General features: G+C 41.3%; 1 protein-coding gene across 2 annotated transcripts in view; it reads left to right on the plus strand.

Moving 5' to 3' along the window:
- LOC124281100 (corticotropin-releasing factor receptor 2-like) overlaps positions 1-8299 on the plus strand; it is a 99876-nt gene extending 91577 nt beyond the window's left edge. The window contains exons 12-13 of one of the 2 annotated variants that reach the window (XM_046717124.1): positions 514-627; positions 7461-8299. In XM_046717124.1, coding sequence (XP_046573080.1) covers positions 514-627; positions 7461-7499 — 153 coding nt within the window. In that variant the 3' untranslated portion in view covers positions 7500-8299. Of the gene's footprint in view, positions 1-513; positions 1038-7460 lie in introns of those variants that run through there. The other variant, XM_046717118.1, reaches the window with a different exon arrangement.
- The last annotated feature ends 3342 nt before the right edge of the window (positions 8300-11641 follow it).

Genomic DNA, 11641 nt, shown 5'->3' on the forward strand with positions numbered 1-11641 from the left:
ACTGCGATCATAAGCGTTTGTTTATGAATCACCATTACATTGTCATGATTCCGGGCATCCACGAACAAGTGAGCGTATCCTGCCCCACCGATTGTTGCCCCACAAACACATGCAAAGGCGAATCAATTGTTCACTTTAAAACATCCAGCCAGGGACAAAACGTAGACTACTGTCGTCCTCAACGTGATTGTTGGTTGGTTGGTTTGCTGTTTAACGCCGCTCTCAGCAATGTTCCACCTATTTGACGGCGTTCTGTAAACAATCCCATAATTAACAGCATGAGCGTCGATCTAGGCAATTAGGCTACGATAACATGCATCAACCAAGTCAGCGAGCCTGACCACCCGATCCCGTTAGTCACCTCATACAACAAGCATGGTTGCTGAAGACCAATTCTAACCCGGATCTTCACGGGTTGCAATGCAATTAATTATAGATGTTGTATCATCAGTTATGACGCTAGCATGGAAACAAACTGCTGACATCAGTACATATGCGTATTCCGTCTTTCAGGTTCGTGGTGTGATAAAGAAGAAGTGGTACCGTTTCCGGTTGAGCCGCTCGATGAATGCGCGCGCACGTCGACGCAACTCCCGGACATCGTCGTTCTTCCTGTCCCAAAGCGAGGTAGTGTTCATGGTTTCCTTCAGGAATAAAAAGATCTGGAACAAGCGCGCACCACCTGCACGTGATTACACGATCACAGAGGCTGACAACAGCATGCGATGCACGTGCTTGTGTGACGAGTGTGACTGTTCTGATTGCTCGAAAAAGCACCAGTTTGACTAATGACAAACGCAGGCTTATATTAACTCTCCTCTGTTGCTTGGTGTAGACACTGTGTAGACTCATACCCTCTCTGGACTGCATATTGGACTCATCCTCTTTCTCTCTTACCATCCTGCTTGTGGACCAGCCGCTGTAAGGATGATAGTGTGTGTAGTATGGCGGGAGTATGTCTTATATTTTATATGTTTTGTGCTGAGTTTTGTGTTTTCGGCTGAACAGTATTTTAATAAACTCGTTTTGGCTGTGAATATAGAATGTGCCTGTTTTTGACCACTTGGACCTCACTTAGATTGAAGATACATATTTAGTTTGTATTTTTTTTATTTCCAAGATTTGTATCCCGTTCTTGAAACTCGATATATCATGAACCCAAAGGCATGTTTCATAAACATGTGTATTTTGAAGTTTATTAATGAGGATCTGAAGTTGCCCTTTTTAAAAACATATCAGGTATTACTAAAATTGACTGTCTCTGAACAAAATCGTAGTGAACGTCAAAAACGTATTCGCGATAAGGAGTTGCTCCCCCAGTCCACTAAGAACCCCCATCACCACCATCTCCAACCCACACGCCATCCTTCACCCCACCACACTCCCACCTCAATCCATCTTGTTGTAACCTACTAACCCCTCGGGCGATGGGGTAGCCTTCTTTTGTCCCCCGTGATATTGATGGAATATTGCTAAAAGCAACGTAAAACTAAACTCACTCACTCACTAACCCTTCACACATTTCGGGGTTTAAAGTCCATCTTGAAGTAGTTGTACCATTTACACCTTCACCATTCGCCGAACGCACATATTGCCCACTGGACACTACGTTCAAAATACTTAATGCACGCCTATGATGGATAAAAACCAGGGACTATTTTCACAAAGCGATCTTAGCGCTAAGGTGATCTTAGCTCCCATATTTAACATTGGCCTACAATCGTAGACACGCTGAAATCGCTTTGTGAAACAGAATAATCCAGGCTCTTGTAGGGTCACAATTCACCGTGCACACGTATCATTGAATACAAACTAGAATACACAGTTGAATTGTACATTCAGTTCAAAATCAAGATTCAGTTCCAGGAAGAAAGAAGATGTCAGTGGCCAGATGCAAAAGTCGATCTTAGCACTAAGACTGCCCCAAATGAACCGAAAATGTGGCAATCGTGACAGTTCTTTCTAGAATGGGCCATTTAACCACTGCTTTGCACACTAACAAGCTTATTACTGGCTTCCTGGCTTCCTGGCTTCTTTCCCCGTGCTTCCGTATATCCATCTTCCTATGCCTTCAATATATACTGAACAAAATAGATTAGGGATCATGACTATTTTGGGAAGGTTTTTTTAGGTTGGTTGGTTTGTTGTTTAACGCCGCACTCAGCAATAGTCCAGCTATATGGCGGCGGTCTGTAAAAATCGAGTCTTGGCCAGACAATCCAGTGATCAACAGCATGAGCATCGATCTACGCAATTGGGATGCGATGACATGTGACAACCAAGTCAGCGAGCCTGACCACCCGATCCCGTTTTCGCCTCTTATGACAAGCATGGGTTACTGAAGACCAATTCTTACCCGGATCTTCACGGGTAGAGGTTTTTAGGAGATTGAACACACAATAAGATTCAAATATTCAAAAACATATTCATGATTCCTAACTATGTTTGTTCAGTATATATACATCTCCGATCATACAGGGTACAATATCTCAATTCTCTTACCATATGTTTCTGGACCAATTTACTGATGTATTCGAATAGCACAACGCTACAAATTACATCCAGTCTAATTACTCTTACTAGTGAGAGACCTTTTGTGCGACGTTTATGATTGGAGCACGGAGGGGATGACGTCACTTCCGGTGCTATTGTGGCGAATGGGTCCAGGGTGTTTAACAAGACAGAATCGCGATATTATTCCCTGGATAAGTCAGGATGGGAAACGCTTTTTATGGTTTCAGATTGCCTTTCGTTAAGAACAAACGTATATTATAGTAGACAGCTGTTGTTAAATTGATGGCTGTTTCATATTACTCAACGTTTGATAGGAAATATATATATTTTCTATATGCGCTTCACATATTGTGAGATTCAGATTCGTGCATCATGGAAAGAGGAGTTAGTTTAGTTTTACGCCGCTTTTAGCAATATTCCAGCTATATCACGGCGGGGGACACCAGAAATGGGCTTTACATATTGTACCTATGTGGGGATCGAACCCGGGTCTTCGGCGTGACGAGCGAACGCTTTAACCACTAGGCTACCCCACCGCCCCTCATCATTGATAGATATAAATATTCCCATCAATAGTAAGTAGCATAGTTTAAAGTTTATTTGAAAAAAAATGTTTTAAATATTTTAAAGTAATAAACAATTTAGCCATAATGTATCTCGAAATTAAACTATAATTGTTTAAAATCCGGCTTGGTAGATTTAAAATGTGTTCTCTTAGTGATAAGCTTTGATATAACATTTAACACATGAAGAAATGTTCATTGAAACTCGTTGTACTGAATGAAATATTATTATGGTACCAAAACATCCCATATGCCTCACTGCAGCGGTGAAAAGGACGGTGACGTGGTCTAGTTGTTGAATGTTTGCACGTCACAAGTCTCATCTACCAAGCTTTAATGCTTAATATTGGGACAATCTCTGGAACCGTTTCTTGGTGGTCAACGCTGTGATATTCCTGGATTTTTGCGGGAAGTGACGTCCATTACACTTGGTCATTGGGAATGGCAAATGTGTACATAAGCAAAAAGATCTCATCTATTTTGACCAGTATGGTTTGGTATCATCGTTTGTTTGCTGTTGCTGTTGTTGTTGTTGTTGTTGTTATTGTTGTTGTTATGTTGTTGCTGTTTTTGGTGGTGGTAGTTTGGTTTATTGTTTTTTTCTTGTTTTTTTTTTTTTGGTTTTGTTTTGGTTTGTTGTGGGTTTTTCTTTGTTTTGTCTTTTTGTGTAGTTGGTTTGGATTTTTAGCTTTTTCTATTATTTCTTCACCTGAGAAACAGATAGTCAAACGTTATCACACCTGTACATGCAATCCTCCTTCCTCCTTGCAGTCCTCGTGCTAGTATACCAGGGTTGATTGATAAGCTCTGAATCTCACATGGAAAGAATTGCGTAAGGGTGAATTTTGTGGACATTACATGAGGTCTGAAACAAAAACTTGAATCAACAGAGTAAAATGTTTCGATGTGACAATTCAGTAAAGTAACTGATCTTGGAAAATGGAAAACTTTGAGGATCATGCAGTGATTAGTACTTGGAGAAAAAGAGATTAACACCACAATCCATTTTTTGTTTGTTATTTGTTTAACGCCGCACTCAGTAATATCCCAGCTATATGGCGGCGGTCTGTAACTAATCGAATCTGGACCAGACAATCCAGTGATCAACCTACGATGGTATAAGTACACTTAGGGAGGATACCACGGCCAACGTTGTGGGCAGCCTAGGTCTTATCAACCAACATAAAGCCACATTAAATCAAATCAAATTAAAATTGTATAAAACGAGGTAGATACTCTTGGGTTTATGTGTTATTCAGCATGCAACAGATCTTTCATATTTATCGCTGGCATTTATTATCTTTCTTAGTTACACTTCATCAATCTTCTCGTTAGTTCTACAAGCTTGTCGTAAGAGGAAACTAACGGGATCGGGTGGTCAGGCTCGCTGATTTGGTTGACACATGTCATCGTATCCCGTATTTACAGACCGCCGCTATATAACTTAAAAATTGCTGAGTGCAGCGTTAAACAACCAACCAACGTTAGTTTTATATGGATTTTGATTCCAAAACAATATGTGTTATAAAAAATGGTAAATTGTATCTGCGCGACAAACCTCATTACGCGCTTGACTTGACTGTCTTTCAAATCTCTCCTGCTTTCAGAGTCAGTTTTCCAAAACTATGCATTAAACATCGGTATCTGCTTGGAGACTGGAGAAATGTTATGCACAATATGTTATGTATTCTGTTGTCATCGCCTGTTTTCATGCTTCATCGGGTTGTTTCAGCTCATTCACCAATAGGGGCGGCGGGGTAGCCTAGTGGTTAAGCGTTCGCTCGTCACGCCGAAGACCTGGGTTCGATTCTCCACTTTGGTACAATGTGTGAAGCCCATTTCTGGTGTCCCCGTCGTAATATTGCTGGAATATTAAAATCGGCGTAAAAATAGACTCACTCACCCATTCAATCATCAATAGTCTCGTTATTCCAGCCTTCCTGTTAGTGAAATGTTGAAAACCACTAATGAGTGTTGAGTACAAACATGTTCGAAAACAAAACAGCTTCTGCTCTACTATATTTTAATTGTCATGTTCGATGCATCCTCGATCATACACCCCGGGAACTAGAGACACCATCGGTGTTTGATACCAGTATTTATCGAAACAGCATTTTGGAGACGGAGATGGGGGGAGAATAATGTATTTGTTACAACAATAATAATTTGTTACCCCCATCGCAAAAACATCTTCCACGACTTCAAACAATTCAAAATATGTACGATTCTTAACAAGTAAAGGATCCCTTAATCTTTCATAAAACAATACTTAAAAATTATATGTCATTAATATTTGTCTGTGTGTAGGTGATCCTTAAGTTCTTTTGGCTAGTATATATCTAGGTGTTAGGATCCAACGTTCTCTGTGAAGGTGATCCTTAAGTTCTCTTGGCTAGTATATATCTAGGTGTTAGGATCCAACGTTCTCTGTACAGGTGACTCTTAAGTCTTTTTGACTTAAGTCTAGTATATATTAAGATGTGAAGACCCAACGTTCTCTGTAATGAAAGTTAATGATCATCAGATGAAAACCGTCAAATACCACGTGGACCAGCAAGACATGATACATGATCTAAAACAACGAATCTCAAGCCAAGAAGAAACACAATTCTACGCCTCGTGTGAAATTGTTATCATATGAACCTTTCTTGCTCTCGGATATCCTCAGACTCTATTGATTCCAACTTCTTTTACATTATATATCGGAAGACCAACAGAAAGACAATTCTGGTTGGCAACCGAAACCAACCCGTACTTATGACCGGAGTTTATAATCGAAAATGTATTGATGAAATTTGTTGCAAATGGCGGCCGTCCATTTCCGACTTCAAGTCCTTCCGTCCGATCAACGATCCACTCGAGACTTACCCAAATTCGTTTTATTTGCTCATTAAACTTTTGTACAAAGAGGAAATTAACCGAGGCACGGGAGACTGGTGTAAGAAGGTGTATAATCGTTAATTTCACTTAGCAATACGTATAGATCCGAAGGGCCAGTCACTGTCTGGCTTTGTGGAGCTAGTTCAAGTGTTTACTGAAGGTCGGATTGAAAGAGGTTTCATGACTTGGGTTGTCATTTAAATCTGGCCAAACACGACAGAAAACAAACTAGTAGCGGGGAAATGACAGGGACCGTTCAGATGGGATGGGGAAATAGATTCAAAACAACGTCGGGTTGTTTATTTTTTTAACTTTGTATTTTCAAGTATTTTGTTTGCACTCATAATTCAGTAATTCTGATATAGTTTAAACTGCTGATGCAAAGTCTCGAGTACGTGAGTGAGTAGGGGTTTACGCCGCTATAAGCAATATTCCTGCAATATCACGGCTGGGAACAGCAGAGTGAGTAAGTGAGTGAGTTTAGTTTTACGCCGCACTCAGCAATATTCCAGCTATATGAAGGCGGTCTGTAAATAACTGAGTCTGGACCAGACAATCCAGTGATCAACAGCATGAGCATAGGTCTACGCATTTGGGAACCGATGACATGTATCAACCAAGTCAGCAAGCCTGACCACCCGATCCCTTTAGTCGCCTCCTACGACAAGCATGGGTTGCTGAAGATCAATTCTAACACGGACCTTCACGGGTGGGGGACACCAGAAATGGGCTTCACACATTGTACCCATGTTGGGACTCGAACTCGTGTCTTCAGCGTGAAGAGCATACTCTTTAACCATTAGACCACCCCACCGCCCCTGAAAAGTCTCGTTGCAAAGGTCCCAAAGACAACTTCTGCATGATATTAGGATTATTGCTGAAATATTTCTAAAAGCGGCGTAAAACTAAACTCACTCACTCACTCCAGACTAAATAATCCAGCGATCTTGTTTTGACTCATTTAAGTTTCACATAGTTTCGTTTCATGATGAATATCATTGATCGTCCACGTCGACGACGATTCATCTGCGTCGTTGTCAACACCAGCACAATTACTATAATTGCGGACATCGTTACCCGCAGCCAATGTGGGTTCCACATCAAAATAGACCCGTTGATTGTCGTAAAAGTCGACTGACGAGCATCGACTGGTCAGCTACGATGGCTGTGTACCGCTGTTGTCGCCGTCGTAGAACACTGCTCCACTGTTGTCGCCGTCGTTAGTGGGACATTGCGATCATGATACTGCTCATAATGTCACCCCTGGTTTGTCTGACCCAGACAGCCTGCCTTGTAATATGGTTGGCAGTGGATAAAAAAAATAGATTTTTACCATCCCCCATCATCATCATAAGCATCATCATCGCCGTCATCAACATCACCATCGTCATCATTATCATCATCTCTAACTCACATGTGACAAATATAACTAAGTATATTTTCTAGAAATCATAATCATCATAAGTGCCTTTCATGAATTTACTATTTACGTCATAATTTCAGAGTGCCACGTCACCTCTCGGCAAGACGACGCCGCTCTGACGTCTGGTTCAGAGTAGAATCACACCAGTAATCACTGATCGCACAAAATGTCTTTGCATGAAAGGCCCGGTGAGTGTTCCAGTGATTGGTCAAATTCTCACCGGCATTGACCAATCAGAACAGACTAACTTCCTCGATGGCTACATTCACTCGAAAGATGGAATGATTGGTCGAAAGCTCACCTATATCGTCCAATCAGAACAGAATAACTCCCTCAATGGCTACATTCACAAGGAAGATGGAATAACTGGCCAAATGCTCACCGGTATCGACCAATCCGAAGCCAGAGGCTACTTACACTTGAAACCTCATTGACCACAGGATAAAGTCAGAAATGTTTCAAATATGTCAAAGAATTCATGATTGGTCCTGTGTAGAGGACAAAAGGGAGCAGACTCCGTGCACACGTCGTTGATTGAACATCTGATACCCCTGACATATGTCGTGCAATTTCAACTCTCAACCAACCAGTGACAAATATTTCTGAAGAGGACAATGGTGCCCATTGATAGTGTGACTGCAGATCCCGCTGGAAACACTCGTAAAATATCAAATTGTAACAGGGCACATCCGGGATGGTGTTGGCAACTGGTCAGTGAGTGAGTATGGTTTTACGCCGCTTTTAGCAATATTCCGGCAATATCACGGCGTGCGACACCAGAAATGCCATTTGACATTTGCCAGACACCTCGTCTTTGCCCATAACCAAGAATTCAGGTTCACTGTGACATATATATTCAGAGTGAGTCAGTTTAGTTTTACGCCGCACTCAGCAATATTCCAGCTGTGTGGAGGCGGTCTGTAAATAATTGAGTCTGGACCAGACAATCCAGTTATCAACAGCATTAGCATCGATCTACTCAATCGGGAATACGATGACATGTGTCGACCAAGTCAGCGAGCCTGACCACCTGATCCCGTAAGTCGCCATTACGACAAGCATGGGTTGCTGAAGACCAATTCTATTCCGGGTCTTCGGGGGTAATATATTCAGAATCTACATGTGCTCGTGGGGTTTGACAATGTGGTGAACGTCAAACACCAGCATCATTTTGGGCTTTAATCCAAAATAAAGGTGACAGGACGTGACACTACTGAAATACCGTTCAAAGCAGCGTTACTCCCAACACTATTTGCTCAGCTATACTACGTGTATCTTAGTTTTCAAAGGTCCTGTATCGAGTATCGCTGCAACAGTAGTTTTACGTTAATCTGTGTGATTTATGATTGTCCTCTCACTAAGATCGCTTTATGAAGCGGGACCTGCACACCACACTGAATCCGTTACTGCATTTACAGTGAGTGTGTGAGTGAGTGGGTGAGGTGGATGGGTGAGTCGGTGAGTGAGGTTTAACGCCGCTTTTAGCAATATTCCAGCAATATCACGACGGGGGACACCAGAAATGGTTCAGTTGCAGAAACAGGATGGCCACGTTCATCACTGCATGCAGTAATGTCGGCATTCGGAATAACTCGTATCGTTCCGACGAGCTGAATGACAATCTTGAAATGAGTAAAATCACGGGAAGCTCGACATAATATGTCCTGGAAAGGAAAATAAGATAAGAAGGATATTTTGTCTCTGGACATTTTGTCTATAGTGATATCACAAGATTAAGTGGACACGAACTATTTAACTAAGTACCACATACCAATTTTTTTGTGCCGTTTTACATACTGCCAGCTGGTTGGCTTTGTTCTTCGATTGGTATGTTTCGGCCACTCCCGAACACATAAATACCTCGGTTATTATCACCAGTTGTTGCTATCATGATTTGGTTGTAAATAAATGTAAAACTAACACGAGATCGAAGGTAGTTCTGTTTTCATTACAGGTATTCTAAGTGGAGGTGTTATTTTTGGTTTGTTTGTTTCTTTTTTATTATTAATGTTTTTGTTTTGGTGTTTGCTTTTTGTTGTTGTTGTTTTGTTTGTTTTGTTTTTTGGGGTGCTTTTGGTTGTTGGTTTTTTTTGTCATTGTGTTTTTCTATGTTTTTTTATTAGTTTGTTGTTTTGGGTTTGGTTTTTGTTGTTGTTGTTTTTGGTTTTTTTTGTGAGATGGGGTGTTTTTGTTTTGTTGAGTCTTTTTGTTTTTGGAGGATTTCTGGGTGGGGTTGTTTTGGTTCCATTTTTGTGTTTTGTTTCAAAAGGTAAAAACAACAATTGTTCAATTGCGGCATAGTGCCATAAGAACAGCCTCAGTTAACAGCGATGTAATATCGCCATATGTCATTATTATCAATACCTTGCACGTCTATATTCTACAAGTTCACATTCATGTAATTACTCGAGACACCACATCTACAAAGGTGGTCAATAACACCTGGAGGTTCACTTAATTGCATAATTAACTCTGATTTGATTTGGATGTTTCTCTGATGGACAGGTGAGCCGTTCATCTGTAAGGGTGTCACACTATATATTATTGAACACAGGCCAAAACGGAACACCCTCTATAACAAATCACCCACAAATCGGAACACCCTCTACAAGAAATCACCCAGTATTATTGAACACCTGCCAAAACGGAATACCCCATATACGAAATCACCCACTATTATTGAACACCTGCCAAAACGGAACACCCCCTATAACAAATCACCCACTATCATTGAACACATGCCAAAACGGAACACCCTCTATAACAAATCACCCACAAATCGGAACACCCTCTACAAGAAATCACCCAGTATTATTGAACACCTGCCAAAACGGAATACCCCATATACGAAATCACCCACTATTATTGAACACATGCTAAAATGGAACACCCTCTACAACAAATCACCCACTGTTATTGAACACATGCCAAAACGGAACACCCTCAGCGACAATTCACCATTACTTACAGGGGCGTACCTACCATTATTTAAAAAAGCCCGGGCTTAAACATAATTCTTAATAAAAAGGTTGGGCAAGTCCTCAATACTATCTAAGTACAAAGCTTTGCAACCTATCGGGCTTTACACGAAAACTTTGGGTTGCTACGCGCCTGACTGAGCATCTGTCACAACTGAAGGTTTTCACGGGCAGTTTCTACAACAAGGCATCTTAGAGTACCGGTCTATTGGAGGGACGTTGTATTTTGCAGCATTTGAATAGCCGATTTCACTACAGTTCAATAAAACGTATCATACTCCAACCTGAACCAACTCAAATTGAGAAATGGCGATATATAAAATTAAAACAGTAAACTACGGTTATGACGGACTCGTTCGTTACCATCGTAGTTAGTTATATGCATTTCAACTATAATATAAGTGCCAGGGAAATCAAAACAGTTCGTTTAATCCGCCAGTTCATTAGAAGCGTGTTAATCAATGCCGTTTTGTGTTGTAGATGGCTTTGAGTGAGACTTTCATATCTCGAACTTCACTCAGCCTACATATTGCATAAGACGAAGTACCGAAAAGATTCGAATATATGCTGCTTTAATGATATATTCGACACGTTGACGTGTTCTGTGTCGGGACAGAGTTAGTGAGTGAGTGTTGTTTTACGCCGCTTTTAGCAATATTCAAGCAATATCACGGCGAAGGACACAAAAAATATGCTTCACACATTATACCCATGTGGATAATCGAGCCTGTACCTTCAGCGTGACAGGCGGACGCTTTAACCATTTGGCTACCCCACTACCCCTGAAAGTTAGTGGGCTACGCTCCCAGCCCCGCCCAAACGAGATACTTATTAAGGAAAAGATGAAGAGTGTGAGGATGAGGAAAGCAAGGGAGATAATGCTGGCCACGAAGTAGATGTCCCTCAGAATCTCCGCCAGACGCACCTGCAACACGAAAGGACTTAACTCAGTATTGATGCGTAATTCAGTTGCATCTCGATGCGTCGGCTTGAATGAAAGCCTAAAATGACACAACGGCAGAAGCCTACTATTCAGTGAAACTCAAAACAGGAACATAGACGAAGGACCGTCATATTGGACAATGCGAGATTCGAACCAGTGGATGCGGATCTTGGCAATAATAAGGCAAGCTACAAAGCCAGTTTGGACGCCACCGACAGCTTGGTTACTCGTTCCCTGTGTGTCCAAAGCACCCAAAGCCTTAAGAATATTGAGCTTGACAGTGTAAATGTCAATACAATTGGTATTTAACAGTCATTTTATGGACAACAACACAACAAGA

This window comes from Haliotis rubra, unplaced genomic scaffold (assembly GCF_003918875.1).
Source record: "Haliotis rubra isolate DU_JTF1 unplaced genomic scaffold, ASM391887v1 Scf108, whole genome shotgun sequence".
NCBI classification, from domain to species: domain Eukaryota; kingdom Metazoa; phylum Mollusca; class Gastropoda; order Lepetellida; family Haliotidae; genus Haliotis; species Haliotis rubra.